This window comes from Nerophis ophidion, linkage group LG04 (assembly GCF_033978795.1).
Source record: "Nerophis ophidion isolate RoL-2023_Sa linkage group LG04, RoL_Noph_v1.0, whole genome shotgun sequence".
NCBI classification, from domain to species: Eukaryota; Metazoa; Chordata; class Actinopteri; order Syngnathiformes; family Syngnathidae; genus Nerophis; species Nerophis ophidion.
In genome coordinates, this window is record NC_084614.1 from 55,217,795 (window position 1) to 55,243,493 (window position 25,699).

A 25,699-nucleotide genomic window follows, 5' to 3' on the forward strand; every position below is an offset into this window, starting at 1 on the left:
ATGGGGTTCACTGACAAAAATTTAATGTTTATTATTCCCAATTTTCATGGGAATATTATTAGTTAATCCTCAAAATATTACTTAACACCAATTTATGCCTACAGAAATAATACAAGATACAAAAATAACATTTGTATTAAAAAGTATTTATTTTCATTTTTTTAAGACACAAAATATATATATATTTTTAAAAAAACGTGTCAACCATGTATTGTGCAATACAAAAATATATAATTGTGATATACAACGCATATACAGGAGCATATTGATGTTCAAATTTAAACTGACAAACATTTCAATACTGCTTTGCGAGAGAGGACTGAGAGCATTACGTCATTTTGGTGCAATAATTTTCGCACTGAGGCCCTCTGCTGGTGAAAAAATAATACTGCAATGTTGACGTGACCTTATCACGTTGTGTTAGCAGCCTCTATTATAGCTAGAGGATGCAATTTGTTATATTGATAAGACTGGCAGCAGCAATCATAAACACTATGGAAACAACCAAAATTAAGTACATTTAATTTTAGGTAATTTATTTTTTATTGGAATTAACTTTTAGTATAATATAGTATCCATTGAATTGTGAAATATAGCATTAAATAATTATAGTGAAACTACTGATTATTAATATAATGACCAGGTTATTTAATTCATAATAAGTATTTTTCATGGCCTTTTTTAATTATTCAATGACTTGGCATTTTTATGAAACTGTCAGTAATCTGATCAGTTGAAAAGCATGGTAAGCCTAAATGATGTATTGGTCATGAAATTAATAAACAGTTAAGAGATAATATATCATATAATAGAGTTGTATAATAGTTTCATTATGAATACCTGTATTTATCATATTTTACAAATTGAGAGTGAAACTGTTTAACTTCCAATTTTATTAAATCATTTCACATTTAATTGTCTATGTAATCATTTAATTTTGGCACACAAAAAAAAATCCCTCCCTAAAATGCTGGCGTTTACAAGAGGTAAAAATGACACACAGTCACGTGTAAAAAAGTCAATGTAAAACATATGGCAATATGTGCATTCATGTAAACACAAAGTAAAACGATGCTGTTGATTAGAGATCACCAGGATACTCTGATTAAATAAAACACTTAGGTGCTTAGGAAACATGACTAATGATTATAGTGATTAAACGTAAAGATATGGAGAACAAGGAGTGATTTACACCACTGTCAATTATGGAATGAAAGTGTGTGTTTTTGCACATTATAATGCCCCCTTTGCACTGCACAGAATCACCTCTGCATGGCCCTAGTAGCCTGTGACATTGGTGGTTGGCACTACTAGCATATGCCTACACTTCTGGATGCTCATTGGTCAAGCAGTTTTTATTTGAATTCGTATGACTAAATAAACATGCTAACTGGATGCTGCGGTATTCTCCGGAGTCTCCACTTTGCTGCAGTGCCCTGTTTTCTCGCTGCTCTCTGACTCCTTACTGAGAAATAATCATAGGCAACACTTATTTGTCTTCATAGCTGTTTGGATTTTTGTTTGTTTTTTGCCGTTTTCAGCTGTACTATTTTGTATTAGACCTGAACCATGACTGTCCGGTAGATTATTATTTTTGTGCTTGTTTGACATTATAAATGGATGTAGATGTAGTATGTCAACAATTATAGCTTAATGATAAGACTGGTACATTATGATCTTTATACTTGATTACATAATAGAGTGGTTGAGCGTCCGAATGTTCACATACTCGTTCCAACAAATGTTGTGGAGTCGTGCAAAGCTTACACACACAAAACACCTCTTTGGCTGCGTTACAGCATGAAGTGCATGTGTCCCTCTGCGCCCGTCACAATGACATCCATCCAGATACGCATGGCTTCAGGGGACGGGGCTACCATGTAGTACACGCGATCGTGAGTCTTCACACTGAAGGTCAGCGAAGGGTTGGGACTCTAGTGTGTGTGTGTGTAAGTAGTTTTGAGGAAAAAGTAAAATATGAGAGAAAGTTAGAAAAGATGTCAACAATGTTCAAAAAGAAGGCAAACAAAAAATATGGAGGGTCAAATGGGACAAAATTAAATAAACAATGTAATAATTAAACTAGTCATTTACCATAGTAGGAATTAAATAAATGTGTTGTTTTTTATGTAAAAGTACATGTAATGATTTAATTATTTCAGAATTTAGGTATGTCATGGTTTAATAATTGTTTTTACAATTTAATTTAAAGTTAAAGTACCAATGATTGTCACACACATACTAGAGGTGGCGAAATTATTCTCTGCATTTGACCCATCACCCCTGATCAACCCCTGGGAGGTGAGGGGAGCAGTGGGCAGCAGCGGGTCCGCGCTCGGGAATCATTTATGGTGATTTAACCCCCAATTCCAACCCTTAATGCTGAGTGCCGAGCAGGGAGGTAATTGGTCCCGTTTTTATAGTCTTTGGTATGACTCGGCCGGGATTTGAACTCAAGACCTACCGATCTCCGGGCGGACACTCTAACCCCTAGGCCACTGTGTAGTTCATGAGTATTAGTTCCTGATATCCATCCATCCATTTTCTACCGCTTATTCCCCGCGGGGGGCGCTGGCGCCTATCTCAGCTACAATCGGGCGGAAGGCGGTGTACACCCTGGACAAGTCGGAACCTCATCGCAGGGCCAACACAGATAGACAGACAACATTCACACTCACATTCACACACTAGGGCCAATTTGGTGTTGCCAATCAACCTATCCCCAGGTGCATGTCTTTGGAAGTGGGAGGAAGCCAGAGTACCCGGAGGTGACCCACGCATCCACGGGGAACACATGCAAACTCTACAAAGAAAGATCCCGAGCCTGGGATTGAACCCAGGACTGCAGGACCTTTGTATTGTGAGGCAGACACACTAACCCCTCTGCCACCATGAAGCTAGTTCATGATATGATTTATTTAATTACTTCACAAATATATCTGTCAAGCTCAGCCATCAAAGTCAGTGGGCGGGTCCTAACAGCTGATGGGTTACCCTTCCACTCGACCAGGAAAGCGGAGGAGTACTGGTCGATATTTTGGTCTGAAAGTGCGGAAATAACTCCGACAACTTCAATAGATTCCTTTACTTTTAACTGCTACTTGCTGTGAGTTCAGCAGGTCTTACAAAGTCGGCAAGGTCTACAATATCTAACGCCAACTCCCGAAAAAATTAGAGGGAATCCTCCTTATTCACCATGTTTTAAAAGACTTCAAAAGTTCCAGGCTTTCAGACAAAGGAATCATTAGACTAAGCAATCGTTCCGCCCACTGACTTTGATGGCTGTGTTTGACATGTAGAAAAATTCAGGAAGGTTCATCAAATAAATAAATAATGAAATCAATAATTAATTCATTCATTAGTTAATTAAATATGGAATTAATGTATTGACTGATTACATGTACTACTTTAACAAATACATTATTTACACATTATTGTATTTGATTCCGATTATAATCAATTGATGACACATTTAAGTAATTATTTGAATATTTATTTATTATTTGATTTGGTTACATTTGACCCTCTATAAAAATACTTACTTTGTGTGCATTCTTTAAATGGTCATAGTAAACCTCCTCTATGGCCTGGAAGTAAATGACTCCTTTCATCTTGGTTTCATGTTTATCTGTGGTAAACAGAGGAGGGAAAAAAACATGATATTTTCAAACTTCACTCTATTTTTAAATACAATATGAGTTACTCGCCTGCATAGTAAGTGAGAGTCCTGCGATTGTGGTCAAACACGAACCAGCGTTTCTTCCAGGTCTTGATTTTCCCCCCCATCTTGACAAGGAAGCCTCGACACGTTTTGTCCGTGACGGCCAAATGGAAGCAAGCATCCGGATTGTGTCCTGCCATCTCGATATGGTCGTGAAGGTCGAAGTCGTCTTTCCTCACAGGCAGGTAGCGTGTCAGGAGTCGGGACTGTGGGCCAAACATGTTAGATTACATTAATGAGCTATATGCAAAATCTAATGAGATCCAATACAAGAGCTCGGTAACACTTTATATTAACACGTTTAAGCATGAATAAAGCGTTTGTATATTCTGAAGTCATCATTTATAAAGCATATGTCCGACATGCATACTCATTAGAATGAAGTTTATAGACACAGTTACAAATGTTTAAATCATTATTAATGAACTTATTAAAGATTAGAAAAAAATTAATTAATCATTTATAACCCATGTTTTTGACATTAATTGTCATAAGTTATCATTTATAACTTGTAAAGAGAATTATTTAAATACCTTTTCTAAATGACGCAACAAACCTTTGACAATACCTAAACAGCTGGTGTGTACATGATGCAGTGCTTAAATGTTGATTTGGTCATTTATAACATAAAAATACAACATTAAGAATTTTGTAGAGATTATTAATAGTTAGAAAAAACTATTTTGGTAGAAGTTACGCATGAATGCTGAAATATTGACACTGAACAAAGCATTTCAGCATTTTTTTCCCCACCCAAAAATATGACTGAGGTGTACCTAAACAGTCGCATCAAGTATACAAATAAATAATTCTGAGGTATATACATGTGTAATTTGCTAAAAAAAAAACTAGCATGACATTAGCACACGTTAAGTACCAGAATACATCACTCTGAGGTGTATACCTTTAAAATTCAATTAAAAAAGCTAGCATGTCATTGGCACACATCACGTACCAAAATATATGACTAAGGTGTATGCCTGCAAAAATAGATTTTAAAAAAGCTAATATGCTAATATTAACCTTCTAATCGTAAGCATGCGTCAAATACCAAAATAAATTATTCTGAGTTGTATACCTGTAAAATTAGGTTTGGGAAAAAATCTGGCATGACATTAGCATAAGTCAAGTATCAAAATATCAAAAAGAGCTAAAAATTATTACATTTTGAAATTTGAAAAATTGGCCATTCATTTCAAATGGGGATGAAATGTCGCAGAAAAGCGAAAGCAGAAATTCCCAGAAATGTGAGAATTTTAGGGGGGGAATAGCACGCATGTTTGTAGTTATATATTTGATTCTATTAAGTATATTTTTATAAACACTGTTTAGCACTCACACAAGAAGAAAAATATAACCGTGTTTATGACATACTAAGATCTATTAATGTCAAAAATATGCTTCAAAAATGATAAATTCAGCATTTTCTGATGCTTTATTAATGCTTTAATACATTTTACCCAACAGCTCTATAATAAATCATGCAATTTTACGTGGACAATGCTAAGCTTTGATTGACTTTACTTTAACTATATTTATTTTTATTGTGGTTATAGTTAGCAGTGTAGTGCATCATACTGGGAGCTGTTTAAATCATTTTGCTTCACCTAAGGAGCTTAGGAGATTTAAAAAAAAAAAATTGCAAATCAAAGTGGGTTGCATCTTTTAAGACAGTAAAAAGTGACCATTTTTGATCCAGGTTTTGTATTGGATGTCACTTGATCCGTGCAGGTAAACCAAATGTATGATTATACAGTACAGGCCAAAAGTCTGGACACACCTTCTCATTCAATGCGTTTTCTTTAATTTCATGACTATTTACATTGTAGATTGTCACTGAAGGCATCAAAACTATGAATGAACACGTGGAGTTACTCAACAAAAAAAAAAGGTGAACTAACAGAGACCATGCTTTATATTCTACTTCCTTCAAAATAGCCACCCTTTGCACTGATTACGGTTTTGCACACTCTTGGTATTCTCTGGATGAGCTTCAAAAAGGTAATCACCTGAAATGTCATGGATTTGATGCCTTCAGTGACAATCTACAACATAAATAGTCACAAAAATTAAGAAAACACATTGAAATGAGAATGTGTCCAAACTTTTGGCCTATACTGTATATGCATGATGGAGAACTGTACCTGAGATCTTTGTTTCTCCCTGAGCTTCACTTCCCTCTCCACAAGTTTCTGTCTCCTGGCGGTCTCCTCCTGCAGACGTTTCTCCAGTTCCTCCCTCCTTCGTCGCTCCTCCTCCAGGGCGTGCCTGCGTATCTCTATCTCACGCTCCTACAACGTCAGCTTGGTCAGACTCAACATCACATCCCACACTCCACCCCAAAGGCACAATTTTGGATACGGCTTATGTGCTGATTGTGCACATTTGACTGTGAAGTGTTACCCTGTGCTCAAGCAGTCGTAGCTTTTCCACCTGAGCCTCTCGGAGTAAACGCTCCATCTCCTCAAGTTTGACCATGTTGGACATACTGGCACTGACAACACAAGAGGATTTGGTTTGGATGAGACACACACGCTCACACATGGTCGCACATATATTAGATTCCAACCTGGAGATGTTATCAGGTGAGCATGCAGAGAAGCTGGTCTCCAGGCTGTCGGAGCTGTCCACGCTGACCGTGTCGGAGGCCTGGCTGTTATCCGGGTAGGACAAGGAGTCGAGGAAAACGTTGGGCTCTGACAGCAATCGGTTGCAGAACTCACTGTTTCTCTGTCTGTCGTGCGCGCCGTCATTCATGTGCGTGTGGCTGTTGCCTGCTGACAGATGATGGCAGAAACGGTCAACATTTTTAGTTCAACTCCTGAAGAAAATATGGACGCACCAGACATGGAGGATGTTTATTCAGTTGTTTAATTTGGGAGATAAAAAATTCCAATAACGGACATGACACACAACTATAGTCCAGTGATGTCAAAGTCAAGGTCTGCGGGCCAGATCCGGCCGGAACATGAATTATCTACGATATTTGATTAGTATTAGCACCGGCCCGCAGGCCACAGCCGCCTGCTGCTGTTTTGCACGCACCAATACTCCAACAGTGTTGGCACAAGGAATTTTCAAAATGGGGTCCCAGGGACCCTATCAATTCATAAAATGGGGTCCCTTCTTCTCCTCTCTGAGCTGCTACCTTACCGTGGTAGAGGAGTTTGCGTGTCCCAATGATCCTAGGAGCTATGTTGTCTGGGGGCTTTCATGGCCCCTGGTAGGGTTTCCCAAGACAAACAGGTCCTAGGTGAGTGATCAGACAAAGAGCAGCTCAAAGACTTCTATGGAATTACAACAAAATGAACTCAGATTTCCCTCGCCCGGACGCGGGTCACCGGGGCCCCGCTCTGGAGCCAGGCCCGGAGTTGGGGCACGATGGCGAGCGCCTGGTGGTCGGGCCTGTCCCCATGGGGCCCGGCCGGGCACAGCCCGAAGAGGCAACGTGGGTCATCCCTCCAATGGGCTCACCACTCATAGGAGGGGCCATAGAGGTCGGGTGCATTGTGAGCTGGGCGGCAGCCGAAGGCAGGGCACTTGGCGGTCCGATCCTCGGCTACAGAAGCTAGCTCTTGGGACGTGGAACGTCACCTCACTGGGGGGGAAGGAGCCTGAGCTAGTCCGCGAGGTAGAGAAGTTCCGGCTGGATATAGTCGGACTCACCTCGACGCACAGCAAGGGCTCTGGAACCAGTTCTCTCGAGAGGGACTGGACCCTCTTCCACTCTGGCGTTGCCGGCAGTGAGAGGCGACAGGCTGGGGTGGCAATTCTCATTGCCCCCTGGCTCAAAGCCTGCACGTTTGAGTTCAACCCAGTGGACGAGAGGGTAGCTTCCCTTCGCCTTCGGGTGGGGGGACGGGTCCTGACTGTTGTTTGTGCTTACGCACCAAACAGCAGTTCAGAATACCCACCCTTTTTGGGAACCCTCGAGGGAGTACTGGAAAGTGCTCCCCCGGGTGATTCCCTTGTCCTACTGGGGGACTTCAACGCTCATGTTGGCAACGAAAGTGAAACCTGGAGAGGCGTGATTGGGAAGAATGGTCGCCCGGATCTAAACCCGAGTGGTGTTTTGTTATTGGACTTTTGTGCTCGTCACGGATTGTCCATAACAAACACCATGTTCAAACATAAGGGTGTCAATATGTGCACTTGGCACCAGGACACCCTAGGCCGCAGTTCCATGATCGACTTTGTAGTTTTGTCATCGGATTTGCGGCCTTATGTTTTGGACACTCGGGTGAAGAGAGGGGCGGAGCTTTCTACCGATCACCACCTGGTGGTGAGTTGGCTGCGATGGTGGGGGAGGATGCCGGACAGACCTGGCAGGCCCAAACGCATTGTGAGGGTCTGCTGGGAACGTCTGGCAGAGGCTCCTGTCAGAGAGAGTTTCAATTCACACCTCCGGGAGAACTTTGAACATGTCACGAGGGAGGTGCGGGACATTGAGTCCGAGTGGACCATGTTCCGAACCTCTATTGTCGAGGCGGCTGATTGGAGCTGTGGCCGCAAGGTTGTTGGTGCCTGTCGTGGCGGTAATCCCAGAACCCGTTGGTGGACACCAGCAGTGAGGGATGCCGTCAAGCTGAAGAAGGAGTCCTATCGGGTTCTTTTGGCTCATAGGACTCCGGAGGCAGTGGACGAGTACCGACGGGCCAAGCGGTGTGCAGCTTTAGCGGTCGCGGAGGCAAAAACTCGGACATGGGAAGAGTTCGGGGAAGCCATGGAAAACGACTTCCGGACGGCTTCGAAGCGATTCTGGACCACCATACGCCGCCTCAGGAAGGGGAAGCAGTGCACTATCAACACCGTGTATGGTGCGGATGGTGTTCTGCTGACTTCGACTGTGGATGTTGTGGATCGGTGGAGGGAATACTTCGAAGACCTCCTCAATCCCACCAACACGTCTTCCTTTGAGGAAGCGGTGCCTGGGGAAGCTGCAGTGGACTCTCCTATTTCTGGGGCTGAGGTCGCTGAGGTAGTTAAAAAGCTCCTCGGCGGCAAGGCCCCGGTGGTGGATGAGATCCGCCCGGAGTTCCTTAAGGCTCTGGATGCTGTGGGGCTGTCTTGGTTGACAAGACTCTGCAGCATCGCGTGGACATCGGGGGCGGTACCTCTGGATTGGTGGTCCCTCTCTTTAAGAAGGGGGACCAGAGGGTGTGTTCCAACTATCGTGGGATCACACTCCTCAGCCTTCCCGGTAAGGTTTATTCAGGTGTACTGGAGAGGAGGCTTCGCCGGATAGTCGAACCTCGGATTCAGGAGGAGCAGTGTGGTTTTCGTCCTGGTCGTGGAACTGTGGACCAGCTCTATACTCTCGGCAGGGTTCTTGAGGGTGCATGGGAGTTTGCCCAACCAGTCTACAAGTGCTTTGTGGACTTGGAGAAGGCATTCGACCGTGTCCCTCGGGGAGTCCTGTGGGGAGTGCTCAGCGAGTATGGGGTACCGGACTGTCTTATTGTGGCAGTCCGCTCCCTGTATGATCAGTGTCAGAGCTTGGTCCGCATTGCTGGCAGTAAGTCGGACACGTTTCCAGTGAGAGTTGGACTCCGCCAAGGCTGTCCTTTGTCTCCGATTCTGTTCATAACTTTTATGGACAGAATTTCTAGGCGCAGCCAAGGCGTTGAGGGGATCCGGTTTGGTGGCCACGGGATTAGGTCTCTGCTTTTTGCAGATGATGTAGTCCTGATGGCTTCATCTGACCGGGATCTTCAGCTCTCACTGGATCGGTTCGCAGCCGAGTGTGAAGCGACCGGAATGAGAATCAGCACCTCCAAGTCCGAGTCCATGGTTCTCGCCCGGAAAAGAGTGGAGTGCCATCTCCGGGTTGGGGAGGAGACCCTGCCCCAAGTGGAGGAGTTCAAGTACCTAGGAGTCTTGTTCACGAGTGGGGGAAGAGTGGATCGTGAGATCGACAGGCGGATCGGTGCGGCGTCTTCAGTAATGCGGACGTTGTATCGATCCGTTGTGGTGAAGAAGGAGCTGAGCCGGAAGGCAAAGCTCTCAATTTACCGGTCGATCTACGTTCCCATCCTCACCTATGGTCATGAGCTTTGGGTCATGACCGAAAGGATAAGATCACGGGTACAAGCGGCCGAAATGAGTTTCCTCCGTCGGGTGGCGGGGCTCTCCCTTAGAGATAGGGTGAGGAGCTCTGCCATCCGGGAGGAAGTCAAAGTAAAGCCGCTGCTCCTTCACATCGAGAGGAGCCAGATGAGGTGGTTCGGGCATCTGGCCAGGATGCCACCCGAACGCCTCCCTAGGGAGGTGTTTAGGGCACGTCCAGCTGGTAGGAGGCCACGGGGAAGACCCAGGACACGTTGGGAAGACTATGTCTCCCGGCTGGCCTGGGAACGCCTCGGGATCCCCCGGGAAGAGCTGGACGAAGTGGCTGGAGATAGGGAAGTCTGGGCTTCCCTGCTTAGGCTGCTGCCCCCGCGACCCGACCTCGGATAAGCGGAGGATGATGGATGGATGGATGGATGGGGTCCCTTCTTTTTGTAAGCATTTTAAATGTATGCATTATCCTGTTATATCTCACATTCTATATTGTGTTTTGCAGAAAGGTTGTCATAAACATTACTTAATTAATTAAAAAATAATACAAAAGAAAACTCATTTTTATGCATATGTAAATGTATTCAGTTATTATTCATTTACTTTCTTATTTCATTCATGGATCTACACTTGATTGCTGCTTTTTTTTTCTATATTTTTTATTGTATTTTTATTTGTTCTATTTTTGGCCAAAGTAAGACAAAGAAAACAATCTGAATCTGTCTTTATTTTTTGTTTTGGTGCCATAATTTCAATACTCGCGACTGCACAGATTTTTCTCCATTCGGTCCCTGAGCTAAAACGAGTTTGACACCCCTGATGTAGTCATTACAAACGTCAACTTAATGGCTTTCAGAAACTTTTATAGAATTCCAGAAAAAAAATAGGGTAGTCTATAACAGTTTCGTTTTTGGATCAAGCAGAGTGAAAAAAGTATGGAATCACTCAATTCTGAGATGAAAAAATGAAATCATGAAAAACAACACACCACTGGTATTTGTTGCACCACCTCTGGCTTTTATAACAGCTTGCAGTCTCTGAGGCATGAACTTAACAAGTGACAAACTGTACTCTTCATCGATCTTGCTCCAACTTTCTCTGATTGCTGTTGTCAGATCAGCTTGGCAGGTTGGAGTCTTGTCATTGACCATTGTCTTCAATTTCAAACACAGATTTTAATTGGATTGAGATCTGGAATTTTTTGCTGGCCACAATATTGACCTTGTTTATCTTTCTTCAGAGAAAGAATTTACAGTTTTTTTCTTCATGGCAAGATGTATTATTATCTTGAAAAAAATATGTCATCACCCCCAAACATCCTTTCGACAAATGGAATAAGAAAAGTGTCCAAAATGTCAACGTAAATGTTTGGTTTTATTGAAGACGTAATGACAGCCATCCCCAGTGTCATTACCTGACATGTACCCCATATCATCAATGACTGTGGACATATACATGTTTTCTTCAGGCTGTCGTCTTCATAAATCTAACTAGAATGGCACCAAACAAAAGTTCCAGCATCATCACCTTGCCCAATGCACATTCACGATTAATCACTGAATATGACTTTCATCCAGTCATCCATAGTCCACGATTGCTTTCCGTTAGCCCACTGTAACCTTGATTTTTCAGTTAATATGGTAATGACGGCTTTTGTTTAGCTTTCGTGTGTTTAAATCCCGTTTCCTTTTGGCGCTTTTTTACAGTTCTGTCAAAGACGTTGACTCACTTTCCTTATTTATTTTGCTGTGCATGTTCTGTTTTACATTTATTTTGCTTGAAGTTTTCTGTTTTGACGGTTTGGTCTAACAGTATCCTTGTCTTTTACAACCTTTCCATGTTTTTTGTACTTAGTCCAGCTTTTAGGAACAATCAACATCTTTTGCAACATTGCGTGATGATTTACCTTTTTTTTAAAGAAGTTTGATAATCATCTTCTTAGTTTCAATTGACATCTCTCGTGTTGGAACCATGATTTTTGTCCATTTCATATTTTATTTCCTCAGAATTGAGTGATTCTTAAATGTTTTCTCTCAGCTTGATCTAAAAATGTAACTGTTACTCAATACCACAATTTATATTCTTGATTTCTTTAAGTGTTTGTTAAAACTAGAAAGTTGCCATTTGAAATGACAAAAGTTTAGTTTTATGTCTGTTGTCTGCTTTTTTTCTACAAAATTAACAAACTGAAGGAACTTCCTCTAAGTCTGGTGATTCCATCATTTTTTGCCAGGTTGTATATGATAAAAGTGCAGTTTCACAACACACACAACTCAATCCAAGATCAAAATATATTCCTTGTTCAGGATTAATGAGGTATTATTATTGTTAAACCAAACTCTAATTGGTACTAACACTGTACTTTACATTGGACTTTCCCCCCTGTTGGATTGTAGGTGATGTTTTGGCCACTAGGGGTTATATGTGCATGACATCTGATGATGGTTATGAAAATTCATATTTCACAATGTACATTGTCTTACAAAAGTGAGTACATATGGAGGTTAATTTGTGTCTCTATTATGAAAGCCCTTTTTTTTTTACACTATTTATGTGACTGATTTTTCTGTCTTTTTTGTCTTTTGAAGCAATGGATTTTTCTGCACTAAATTTTAAAACACATTTTTATACAGTGAATTTTGAAACACTGAATTTTTATACAATTATTTTAAAACACTGAATTTTTATCTGCTGAGTGCTGAATTTTTAAAACAGATTTTTTTTTACACTGAGTTTCTTTACACTGAATTTTTATCTGCTGAATTTTTAAATACAGAATTTTAAAATACTGCATTTTTAAACACAGAATTTTTATACATAGGATTTTAAAACACTGCATTTATAAACACAGGCCTTTTGCTCACAAACTTTTGTTCATTGAAATTGTCAACATAATTTGATGTATAAAAATTATCTTCACAAAATGCAAAAAATTCAGTGTAAAAAAAAAAGCTTTCGTAATAAAGACACAGAATAGCTGCCGTAATTCCCTCCTCACAATTTAAATGCTAATTGGGTTATACTTATACAGTGCTTTTCTACCTTCAAGGTACTCGAAGCACTTTAACACTATTTTCACCCACACCCATTCACACGCACATTCACACAATGATGGCGGGAGATGCCATGCAAGGCCCTAACCAGGACCCATCAGGAGCAAGGGTGAAGTGTCTTGCTCAAGGACACAACAGATGTGACTAGGTTGGTAGAAGGTGGGGATTGAACCAGGAACCCTCAGGTTGCTGGCACAGCCACTCTCACAAATGCGCCACGCTGTTTAAGAACCATTTTTGTATCTTCTCAACGGACAATACTGTACTATACTGTAAAATTAAACTTGGATCCAACTTAGAGTAGTCAGTGTACAGCTTGTATAGGAGTATAGATATACGATCCAATGAATCTAGCTGGCACACAACTGTCTGGCAACTTTCCTCCTTTCTGATTGGTTACTTTAAACATCTACTGGCTGCTGGTCCACGTATATGCAAAATGCGTCTTAACGAGCATAAAACGTAACAACGCCTATGTAAAATGAGTGCGTGCACGTACGCAGAGTGTGGTTTTTACACGCAAGGATTTTGACACTGTTTGTCATTGTAGATAAAACAAAGTGGTTGCTGATTTGTGAGATACTGTTTTAGACAAGCACTGAGTGAACGTACAAAGTTGCAGTGAATTTTAATTAGCAAAAGGCAGCCATGACGCAATGAGAAAATTATAATAATGATGAATATACAACAAGAATATTTTCTGATGGTTTGGTTGTAAACTGGGGCCAAGAGCCCATGTGGTGATATCCTTTACACACTGATGTCGGTTTTTGATGCAGGTCCGTAATATCATCGCTTACGTGCAGTGATTTCTGCAGATTCTCTGAACCTTTTGATGATTTTACGGACCGTAGATGGTACAATCCCAAGTTAAAACCCTGCTATGCAAAGCCAAACCCATTTATCAACAACACCAAGGAACGCCGCTGGCTTCGCTGGGCCCGAGCTCATCTAAGATGGACTGATGCAAAGTGGAAAAGTGTTTTGTGGTCTGACAAGTCCACTGTGGACGTGGTGTCCTCCGGAACAAAGAGGAAAATAACCATCCGGATTTTTATAAGCGCAAAGTCCAAAACCAGCATCTGTGAGGGTATGGGGGTACGTGGAGTGTGGTTTTTACATATTTTGACACTGTTTGTCCTCGTAAATACAAAGAAAGTGGTTGCTGATATGTGAGGTACTGTTTTAGACAAGCACTGAGTGAACATACAAAGTTGCAGTGAATTTTAATTAGCAAAAGGCAGCCATGACACAATGAGAAAATTATAATAATGATGATTATATAACAAGCATATTTTCTGATGGCTTGGTTGTAAAATGGCTCAGATTATTCCATCAATGCATTGTCTCCTGTTTAGTGTGTTGTTTATCTGATGCGGCAGCATGACTCACTTTTTGGCAGGCAGCGAGTGTTCAGGTCTCGAGGGGCGAAGCTGAGACTTTGCGGGATGACGCTGCCACAGCTGGAGCTTTGAGACAGAGGCAGATGGGCCTGTGGGGGGAGGGGGGCAGAAAAGCAAAGTGTACGCTGGTCACTGCAAGTCGTCGCGGCGTTCACACAAATGCAAACATCTGTCCTGCATTGGATTCCCAAGTATTTCTATTAAGCACATCCAGAAATGTGGAAAATCCCCCTTTGTTGTCAGAAAACTTGATGATAGGAATTATTTTGAATGATGAATTGTAGCAGGGCATCGACAGTTTAAAATCTAAAACCTCCATATGACTCCTATTCCTCCAACATTGCAATGATTAAAAAGCAATGAACTCTCATGACCTTTGGCGTAAGGGTGCGTCCCAAAGACCTTCCATGCAGAGCGACGCTCTGCTCTCTCCTCTTATGAGTTCCGTTGTCACTCAGGTGTGCAGAGTTTTCCTTGCCGCTCCTCCTCCTTTCCCTGATGGCGTGTATTTGCTACAGCCAGCACACAAACAACAGGTCTTTTTTCATCACAACAAAGAAAAAAAAAGTAGAAGACTACAATGTACCCGGTCGGACATCATCCTCCACCCACCTCTTTGATGGCCGTGTTATTGGTTTTCTGCTTCTCAGACAATTCTGCATATTTTCCTTCCAAAGACGCCAGCTTGTCTCTTTCCTGCAGGCCGCCATGATGACATCTTCAGTGATCGCAATAAAAGCATTTACACCGTCTGCCAACTTTTCGCTGAACGCCCTACCTTCTGCAGCATGATGAGCAGATTGTTTTTTTCCCTCTGGAAATTCTCTCTCTCCTGCTGGGACTGCAGTGCAATCTGCGAAGACTGTTTCTTCAGCGTGGCAAGTCTCTCCTGCAAAAAAAAAAAAAAAGAGTGTCGTTATTAACTTCTGGACTGTAAATAAGAAATTGCTTTCTGGAATACCAAAGCTAATTTTGTGACATGTACGCTCCTACTGTACTGCATCTACTGATTCATAATGATATTATAAATACACAAAACATTCTATTTTGAGTATTTTCAGAATACATACTTTATAATAACCTTCCGCGACTCCGAAAAGGACAAGCAGTAGAAAATGGATTGCATACTGTATAATAATATTCTACAAACCCCGTTTCCATATGAGTTGGGAAATTGTGTTAGATGTAAATATAAACGGAATACAATGATTTGCAAATCATTTTCAACCCATATTCAGTTGAATATGCTACAAAGACAACATATTTGATGTTCAAACTGACAAACATTTTTTTTTTGGCAAATAATCATTAACTTTAGAATTTGATGCCAGCAACACGTGAAAAGGAAGTTGGGAAAGGTGGCAATAAATACTGATAAAGTTGAGAAATGCTCATCAAACACTTTTTTGGAACATCCCACAGGTGTGCAGGCTAATTGGTAACAGGTGGATGCCATGATTGGGTATAAAAGCAGCTTCCATGAAATGCTAAGTAATTCACAAACAAGGATGGGGCGAGGGTCACCAATTTGTAAGCAAATTGTCGAACAGTTTTAGAACAACATTTCTCAACGAGCTATTGCAAGGAATTTAGGGATTTTACCATCTACGGTCCGTAAAATCATCAAAAGGTTCAGAGAATCTGGAGAAATCACTGCACGTAAGCCATGATATTACGGAACTTTGATCCCTCAGGCGGTACTGCATTGAAAACCGACATCAGTGTGTAAAGGATATCACCACATGGGCTCAGGAACACTTAATAAAACCACTGTCAGTAACTACATTTGGTCGCTACATATGTAAGTGCAAGTTAAAACTCTGCTATGCAAAGCAAAACCCCGTTATCAACAACACCAAGGAACCCCACTGGTTTCTCTGGGCCCGAGTTCATCTAAGATGGACTGATGCAAAGTGGAAAAGTGTTTTGTGGTCTGACGAGTCCACATTTCAAATTATATTTGGAAACAGAGGACGTGGTGTCCTCTGGAACAAAGAGGAAAATAACCATCCGGATTGTTATAGGCGCAAAGTTCAAAAGCCAGCATCTGTGATGGTATGGGGGTGTATTAGTGTCCAAGGCATGGGTAACTTACACATGTGTGAAGGCACCATTAATGCTGAATGGTCCATACAGGTTTTGGAGCAACATATGTTGTCATCCAAGCAACGTTATCATGGACGCCCCTGCTTCTTTCAGCAAGACAATGCTAAGCCACGTGTTACAACAGCGTGGTTTCGTAGTAAAAGAGTGCGTACTTTCCTGGCCCGCCTGCAGTCCAGACCTGTCTCCCACCGAAAATGTGTGGCGCATTATGAAGCGTAAAATACGACAGCAGAGACCCTGGACTGTTGAACGACTGAAGCTCTACATAAAACAAGAATGAGAAAGAATTCCACTTTCAAAGCTTCAACAATTAGTTTCCTCAGTTCCCAAATGTTTATTGAGTGTTGTTAAAAGAAAAGGTGATGTAACACAGTGGTGAACATGCCCTTTCCTAACTATGTTGGCACATGTTGCAGCCATGAAATTCTAAGTTAATTATTATTTGCAAAAAAAAAAAATAAAGTTTATGAGTTTGAACAAGACTGTTATGTATAGGGCAATCACTTACTGGAATCGACTTCCGCAATATCTGCTATCAATCACCAGCATAGTGGGCTTTAAGAATAGACTAAAAGGAGAAGTATTGCGTAAAGAGATTATTCTAGATTGTACCTAATGTCATGACTGTTTTTATTGACTATTGAGTATTTTATTGATTATGGGATAAGCAGCAGAAAATGGATGGATGATAATTTTTCGTCACTTATTTTTTGTCTTTGTTACACTAATGTGTATATTTTAGGCCATTGGTTCTTTGTTTTATTTTTGCAAAAAAATTATACAGTATATCTATTTTTATATTGCTATTTTTATCTTTGGTATGAAAATGGTTATGTAACAAAAGTTATTAGTATTTTTGGGTTCTTTGTTGTTGTTATTTTTGTATTATGACAATTTATTATTGGATCATGTTGTACTGCATTTTAATCTTTTGTTTTGTGGTTGTGTGATGTTTTTTTGCCTGGACCCCAGGAAGAATAGTCTCCACTGCGGTGTAGACTAATGGGGATCCTTAATAAAATAAACTAAACTAAACATCAACATATCTTGTCTTTGTAGTGCATTCAATTGAATATGGGTTGAAAAGGATTTGCAAATCATTTTATTCCGTTTATATTTACATCTAACACAATTTCCCAACTCATATGGAAACTGGGTTTGTATGCCTACCAGCGATGTCAATTATGATGATGTTTACCACAAATAATAAATTGCCATGCCGTTCAACATAAACGATGCATGTATAAATAAATATGTAAATAAATAGTCAACATGTAGGTATATTGTCAAATACAATAGTTGTACATATATACATTATGTACCTTGCGTGTGATAGCGAGACGTTGACAGTCAGCAATCTCTCTGAGTAACTGACTCTGATTTTCCTTTTCTTCATCTTGGTCAATTACTTTCTCTAACTCCTGGAACTCCAAATCCTCCAAGGTTTTTGTTTGCTCTTCTGCCACCTGCGACAAACATGTATGCAACTGAATCATCGAAATTCTGAAGAGAATTCCGTGCCCACTTGAACGCGTCATAAAACACCACGTGATATCCCCGGCTGTTCATATTGGTCAGTGGAAAGTGGACACACACAGTGGTGTAAACAGGAAGAAGGTCCTGAACGGAGATAACCACAACATTGCACTTTTTCTGATAACTTTACTTAATAGAAGAGTGCACTTTTAAAGTAAGTTTAGTAGGCCCTTCTTCACACGGTGTAAAGAAGACGTTCTAACCACTTGTGAGGTACCATAAATAAGTTGCGGCCGTTTCACTGGGTTTCACAAGGTGGCCCACAACTATGCGCATAATTTGTTTTTACTTATTGTACACTTACTATATTTGTCAAAATAACATATCACGACACAAAATATCGATCTGCGCATTGACGAGAAGTTGTCCGAGATCATTTTTATTTGTCGTTTCTTTTTCACAAGTTGTGTTGTCCAAATTGTTACATTATGGTATTGTATTCATTGTTATATAGTGTACAAACACATACACACGAGAGGGCTATAAAGGCAGAAACAACATCACGATTAAAAAATAAACAATAGTGCTTTTGTTTACTTATTTTGCACTATTGGTTTCACATAAGGGAATAACTTTATAATTGTGTTGATATCATTGTATTGTCTTATTGTTGCATTTATATATTGTTCATAGATAAAAGGCAAAATCACAAACTCATGTTATTATAATTACTTAGTAATTTGATCAATACAAATCATTTGCAGTATTTGACCCATCCATTATACTGTATTAATGATCCTAGAGAAAGTGACATAATGATTATATATTAAAGCATCATAACTGATAAATCTTGGAAAGAAAAAAAAATGGTACTTTGTTTTTTACCTGTGCCTTCTCAGTGTGGCTAACTTTTTCAGAACTATGCAAATTTTCCCTGAGTTGGTCCAGAAGTTCCTTTTCTCTTTGCAGCTGCGTCATCTCTGACTCCTGCTCTCCTTCCAGCAATGCACACTCCACCTCAATCTGAAGGAGCCAATGAATAAAAGAATATGTGGATGAAAAACCTGCAGTTACTGTATATCCCTGCACAGAGTCCCTGCACCAACACAAGAGTTGTATGAAAAAAAAAAACTGTCTGCCTTACAAAGATAGGAAATAATTACCAGTATTTCTATTCTGCTGTATTTTGCAGTCGTGTAAGAAAACTACATCCTTAAAAGTATAATAAATTACAGGCACATATTTAAAGTAGGCGTTTTTTTGGGAGCATTCAGGTTTGCGCTTGCAGCACGGCTGTGAGACCATGCTGATATTTATTTTGCATGTATTATGTCTACACCTACTGCGATAAGGTGGCGACTTGTCCAGGGTGTAACTGCCTTCCGCCCGAATGCAGCTGAGATAGGCTCCAGTGACCCCGAACGGGAAAAGCGGTAGAAAATGAATAGATGGATGTCTACACCTAATACAGCCACAATAGTGTTTTGATGTCAGCTTACTCTCAAATCTGCTGTGTTGCTGTACTTACCGTATGTAATTATTTTTGCAACACTTGGTCTGAAGAAACACAGTTAGTGGCGTGTTTGGTGTTTGCGTTACAAGTTACACTGTGGCATCTACTGTACCTCTCTCACTGACTCCTCCATCTGGTTATCCAGGTCTTTAATCTTCTGCTCCAGCTCTTCAATGTTGTTCACAGCCTGGATTCTCTCCTCCTCAATATGCGTTACTTCCTGCTTCAGCTGCGCGCTCTCCAACACCTGCATGGCGTATAAGGGAGGTATGTAATTTGAGTACTCTCACACAGACCCACAGCAGACATCTCATGGGTCTTTATAATCTGAAACCTAAAAAAAATCCCCCATCATAACAATTTTACAACAAGGGGGAAGGGGGGGAACGACGAGGCTATTTGTATTAATTGTGATGTTAAACACAGATAGGCAGTAGTACTTTTGAGAATAAGAGCAGCAGCTGTTTTAACGTCCTCGCAGTTGAATGAATGACAGCGGCAGGATTTTTTTTATACTTGGTGCAGTGGGAAGCTCTAACAGTGCATTTTGTGGCCAAACTTATCCAAAATCTTCTACCATTCACTTATGTGTTGTTAATCTACTTTTAATATGCAAACCTGAGATATAATGTATGGTCTATAAAGCCATGTGACAAGCAGCTCCAATTTTTTAAGGCGTAATCTATAGTCTTGTTTTTTTATGAAATTCTAGACATCTGGAAAAACGTTTTTGCCATGTGTATACAACAGAATTCGTCTATTCACTCACACACACTCACACTGATACACCCAATGCACATAAAATAATTCTCAGTGGGATAGAGTTATTTCCTGATTTCCCAACCCCCTCCCCTCCTCTCCTCTTTCTTGTGGAGTTGAATGGTTGAGTGCTGAAGCACAACTAGGTCTTCTTCATTAAAACCAGACACACCATCAGGTTATAACAGTTTTCGAGTGGAAAAAGGCTTAACTTTTACAGATGCAGTAACTCGAGTGCTGAGACTCTGGAGGAGAAGGCGACTTGGCAGTTGAATTCACACAATTTTTTACATTTATTTTGTGCTCTGAACAAAGACCACAACCACCATATGAAAATAATAGAATAATTGCAGTATCAATGCTCTAATGGAGTCATACAAAATGTGTTGTCCCTATCAAAACACCCATTCAACAGCCTCTAGTAAAAGACTGTATAAAATACAGCAGTGTTGCAACAAAGAGGGTCATGTGCAAATGATCCTCGCTGCACGTGTTTCCAATTTACATCAGCAGAAATCTAGTTAGAAACAAACATTTACTGTGATGTCTATTAAAACGCCTCAAGACTCATTGGTTGTGCACTAAAAGATGATCTGGGCAGGTTTATGTAGAGAAAAAAGAAACATGTCTGCAGTGATTGTACAAAAGGTAAACAAATAAAGATAAACAAGCTCTCGGCAGCCTGATATAGTGCATTCCACTTGAGGGGTGCGTCTTGATGGTTTTCATAACTACTTGTGGTGAAGAAGCAAATGAAGAAGAGCAAGTCAGAAGAAATTTGAGTAGGTAGTATAGTTAAAACGGTTCCAGGAAAGTATTGTGAATGAGCAACGGTTTCAAAAGCAATTTTCCAGTTGAGGCTTTTCCATTTCAACTGTTAGTTTGACATAATTACCTTTGTTTAAATAAAAAAAGTTACAAGAAAATAGAGTTAGTATTCGAAGAAAAGTTAGTTGGCAAAGAAAAACAAAATATTCAAAGCACAGCAACAGAGTTTGCAAGCAACACTACATACAACAGCATAATAATAATACTGTAATGTAAGTTACAGACGACAAGCCGCTACATTTTCCCCATGATTTGAACTCTACGCTTTATAAAACATTGCAGCTAATTTATGAACTTTTCTGGGTTTACAAACTTCACATGAAAAAAAAATTATAATTTTGCCTTGTCAAGTTAGACCAATTAAATTGCTGAGTGGGTGGACCAATAAAATTCAAAATGAAACAAATTAAATCAAACACAATCATTCAGTCAACCATTTAGCGTATAATGGACTCACCATCGTTATAGAGAAAAAAACTAAGAAATGCACACGACGCAGCCCTAAAGCTGAAAACGATCGACCTGGCCATCGAAAAAGGTAACTATCTGTTGCAAAAAACAAAAGTATTGAAATGCTGAATGACCTGTGCGGTATAGGCTACTGTATGCCATGTTACACTGTCTTTTGTTAAATTTGTGAATGATCACATGCACCTGTTTAAGTATGTTTTGATTTGTACACACAGCTTTGACTTGTGCGGCCAATATATGTACAAAACAAAATGAATCCAAACATTAGGTGGGTGCGGCTTATAATTAGCTGTGCTGTATAGTCAATAAATCATGGTAATCATAACAAAAAAAATTAGCAGGGCAAAGTGGTACACCTATGAGGATGGAAATACAGTGTTCCCTTGATTATCGCGGGGGTTATGTTTCAGGTGTGAAAACCACGTTGCACTTATCTGACCAATCAGAAGGAGGCATGCTAGCAAAACACAACACTAAAAGAGAATGAGGAACTTCTGTATGTTGGTTTCACTAAGCCGACTCATTTTAATCTAGGGGACAGTGAGGGCATCAAAAACTAGACCACTGCAGCAAAGTGGAGACTGTGGACAGCAGCATGATAAACGCAGTGTTGACTGATCAGGTACTGGAGATGGTAGTCATTAGTGCCCGGTAGATGACATGCAGTGCAAAAGACAACAAAAAGATATCAAATCACCTTAGATTTCTGGTGGCTGGAGGGTGATGGTGCGCTGCTGTTCATACTTCGAGATGGTGAGTGAAACTCTCTGTAGCTGTTCTGCTGACGAATGGTGACTTCCTGCTCATCACTGAGAAGCAAGTCTCGGGCCTTGGTGCCAAAGCAGTTGTCTGGAACCGCGCTGCTAGGGGAGTCTGAGAATACAGACTCGTCGTCTGACACCTGCAGCTTCTCCAACTCCTTATTGATCTTTTGCAGGTCCGAAACTGCTGAACCTGCAGGCTCCACCTTTGTAAACTCAGTGCACAGGTTCATGATGGTCTCCAGACGCTGGCTCTCCTGCAGACAAGGAGTTTTTGACATTATCGTCTTGTGGGCGTTCCAAGAAAATGCAAAGATACATTTTTCTGAACTCTAAAAAAGGAACTCACCAATTTCTGCACTTTTTGTTCCCTGAGTCTCTCATCCCTCTGGTGTTGGTGATAGTCTCTCAACTCCTCTTTGCCATTCAGTGAGCTGATGCTGCCCACCCTTTGTCCTGGACTCAGCCCCCCCTTTCCAAATGATAATATCCGCTCTCCAAAGCTCACATCTAAGTTTGGACCATCTATCTCAACACCTAAAGAACTCAGTGAGGCCATGCTGGCTCTCCTGGGAGTATGAGGCATACTGGCTGGTACAGTCACATCTGGAGGTTGCTCAAGGGAGGAGAGACTGTGTCGGGTCATTGTTGAGCGCCCTCCTCTGTGTAGATGAGGCGGCAGAGATAAAATAGGAGGATCAACAGGATTGTGGAGGCGTGGGAGGGAACGACTGTGCATGCCGAGATTGTTAAGGGAACCTGTTGAGTATTTCCTCTGCCTGGATTCACTCATGGCTTTACTTTGCGAGTACAGTCTGCGGCCCATTCGAGGGCTTGAGGGCACACTAGCTGTGCCACTCTTGACCCTTGGAGATCGAGGTAGCGGTTCTCCATAAGAGGAAAGGTGAGAACTTCCGTCTGTGGGGAGGAGCAGGCTGTCCTGTGACTGGTGGCGAGAATGGGAGTGACGTAGAAAACCATTAGAGTTTATCTGACGCTCACCCTGGCGAGGGGATGGGGGCATGCTGCTGCTGGTCATGTAGGAGAAGGTTTTTGAAGAAGATGGCTGGTGCTCTGTGTTGCTGAGGAAGGATAGTGGCCGTTTGGACTGGGGTCCACTGGGGGAAGGCATGTTGAAATACTTGCGGCTGCACTCCGCCGCCCTGAGACTGGCTTCTAGAGCGCTCTTCCTACGCTGAAGCGTCTCCATCAGCTCCTGAAGCTCCGCCTTGGAGCGTGAACCCCTGAGCAAGGTCCCACCTACTGGGCCACTGCAGCTGGGCTGCATCTTCACACAGTCTGTGGATGAGTGCAAGTTAACAGAGCATTTAATCCTAACACTTTTTTGGGGTCATGTCACAAGTGAATCTGCTTTAATAAGCTGAACTATCAGACATGTGCTGAGTATGAGGGGGGAAACCAGTGAAGAATGTGCGCTCATACACTTTTAAGCCCAATACAAACATTGGACCTATCAGTTGCCAAGTGTCTTCTAAAAATGGAAGAAGCCAGAATGCATCATGCACTCTGAGAACACCAACCAGCTCATGTCTAAATGCACTAGAAGGGCATGCAGGCTGAATCTGTAGTGTCATAGAGCCAGAGAGAAAACATAATTGTGTCATTATATTCAGCAACTTTTCCACCAAGCAGTAGAGTCCATTTGTGCATTTTAAGAGAAGTGTACAGAAATAACCTTTGCAATAGCTGTGTGAGTACCAGTCACAGTAGTCATAGTAGTAAAGGGTGGAGATTGATGGTTTTATGTTCAAGGTGGAGAGATTTATACAACACAGCACCAAACAACTTATCCCCAAGCCAGTCTGAGCTTCTCTTCCTGTCACTCACACAAACCAGTAACCTGAAGATATGCAGCCATGACAAAAGGACCTGCACTGGGGGTAAAGTGTCCTAAAGTTTGGGCAAATGAAACAGAGTCATCAAACTTTTGAGCAGCTATGAAAATACAGGTTATGGCAAAGAGGTGTCGTCTTATAGTCAGGATCGTAAAGATTACGGTAATTGGTTCTTTATGTACATGACCCAGTCCCACCAATCCAGCATAACGTTTGTGCCATGGAAAAAAATGCCAGACCAGATTTTTACCGTTCTATATTGTTACATGAACAGTGGGGCATATTTATACTGCTTGATGGAAATGTGAATGTAATCTGCAAGTCGGGTCAAATCTTACCTGAGCCGTAACCCAGCGTGCTCACTGCTGCTCGTTGAGGAAGCATCCTGCTCCTCGAGTTGAACCTCAGTTCTTTAATTCCGTCGGAGTCAAGACTCAATTGTGCTTTGCTGCCAGAGAACAAAACAAAACAAAATCAGCATGTAGACCCACATGGGGGATAAACATTGAGAACATGTAATTAACTGAAAACAATACAGAGGAACATACCAAGAAAGTGCAACCAATTCGCACTGTTACTATTCCATGCATCACCAAATGTCAAATTTCTTGAATAATATATACACTAGTGATTCTTGAGTCAGACTATACTTTTTCCGACACGCACAAGCGTAAAAAAACGGAGAGATGGTTGATGTGAGAGTTTGTGGTCCTGCTGTCTGGAGTCCAGCGAGCCTACAGGAAGTAGGGTATCCTTTTACACACTCACACAATCAATCAGCATGAGTTCATTCTTAAGACCCACTCCTTCCTAAAAAAGAGGTGGGCCTCATGTCAGGAGCGAGAGATTTTACTGCATCACCCAGACTACAAGCAAGCAGGGTAATGCAAAGAGTTAACATATTAGCATGCTGAATGAACACACTTAAATGTGTGCTACAACATGGAGATTTGATGCATCAGGTTCAAGTAAAAGAACATTTGTTGGAAAGCGATTATAGCTATGACTTTTATTAACAAATGTTGGCCATTAAAAATGTAAAAGAGTTCTTCTGTCGTTAAATAGGGCAAAACTTCATACATGTGAAGGGATGTAGATAACTGGTCAAGAAACTACCAAGACAACATAATTTACTTCTTTGTTATTATGTAAAGAAGAAAACACTGTTTTTGGTGATGATAATTAGCATGCAAACACAGACCAGTGTTACTTCTAAGCAGTCAATAAAGATATGTAATTTGAACAATTTAACATGAAAACTGCTAAACTCATGCTTTTGGTGACTTTGCACAGTTTTGACAAAGTACAACATTTTTTATTTGCATATACCTCAAAGTTCATATACACCACAACCTGGACATGCATCTCTGCAAACATCTATGCATCATCCCCTTACTCGTGTGACCCGACTTTCCACAATAAAAGCTCCTCTCACCTTAGTTGTGCGTCCCATTGACATAGTTGCTGACCCTCCCAGCTGGCTCGGACGTGAAATCCTCTTGTCCCCGCACGGAGGAGGCAACGAAGTGAAAACCCCGAAGTCCTCCTGTGACAAAGAATCAGAGAGGAGAACCTTCCCACCTCCCCTGAGATGGGAGGGAGGAATTACAGACTGGTGAATGTTACTTTGCATCAGTATTACGCACCACTGCTGCCCCTTTTGGTGGTAAGGGGTATCATTTATAAATGGGGGGA

At 41.2% G+C, this 25,699-nt stretch overlaps 2 protein-coding genes across 6 annotated transcripts in view; one reads left to right on the forward strand and one right to left on the reverse strand.

Moving 5' to 3' along the window:
- Positions 1–130: 130 nt before the first annotated feature.
- phldb2a (pleckstrin homology-like domain, family B, member 2a) lies at positions 131–25,588 on the reverse strand. Of its 5 annotated transcripts, XM_061898447.1 has the most exons (19): positions 25,440–25,588; positions 24,343–24,452; positions 23,151–23,447; positions 22,498–23,066; positions 22,085–22,405; positions 19,442–19,576; positions 18,702–18,839; positions 17,663–17,806; positions 15,013–15,123; positions 14,847–14,930; positions 14,609–14,746; positions 14,224–14,323; positions 6,291–6,498; positions 6,125–6,215; positions 5,866–6,012; positions 5,731–5,766; positions 3,708–3,927; positions 3,543–3,628; positions 131–1,934 (listed from the first exon to the last, which is right to left on the reverse strand). In XM_061898447.1, exons 2-19 carry the CDS (start codon positions 24,386–24,388, stop codon positions 1,794–1,796), a joined length of 3,012 nt encoding a protein of 1,003 aa, XP_061754431.1. In that variant the 5' UTR covers positions 24,389–24,452; positions 25,440–25,588; the 3' UTR covers positions 131–1,793. The 5 variants fall into 5 exon arrangements, with proteins under 5 accessions (XP_061754431.1, XP_061754428.1, XP_061754427.1 ...); XM_061898444.1 differs by having other exon boundaries at positions 6,291–6,495; positions 22,498–23,447; XM_061898443.1 differs by lacking the exon at positions 25,440–25,588 and adding an exon at positions 24,553–24,706 and having other exon boundaries at positions 22,498–23,447.
- Positions 17,918–25,699, forward strand: part of gabrr3a (gamma-aminobutyric acid type A receptor subunit rho3a) — a 53,388-nt gene continuing 45,606 nt past the window's right edge. The window contains exons 1-2 of the mRNA XM_061898454.1: positions 17,918–18,030; positions 19,475–19,596. The gene's annotated coding sequence lies outside the window, so the exon portion shown is untranslated. The remainder of the gene's footprint in view (positions 18,031–19,474; positions 19,597–25,699) is intronic.

What these genes read in the sequence shown, in the direction of transcription:
- phldb2a (XM_061898443.1), bottom strand. Translation starts at nt 24,388, where the DNA reads ATGCTTCCTCAACGAGCAGCAGTGAGCACGCTGGGTTACGGCTCAG. An exon ending in GTCTCGCTATCACACGCAAG is followed by an intron (nt 15,124 to 17,662) that starts GTACATAATGTA and finishes TTTTTTTTGCAG; the next exon opens with GAGAGACTTGCCACGCTGAA. An exon ending in ATTTAAAGAATGCACACAAA is followed by an intron (nt 1,935 to 3,542) that starts GTAAGTATTTTT and finishes CACACACACTAG; the next exon opens with AGTCCCAACCCTTCGCTGAC.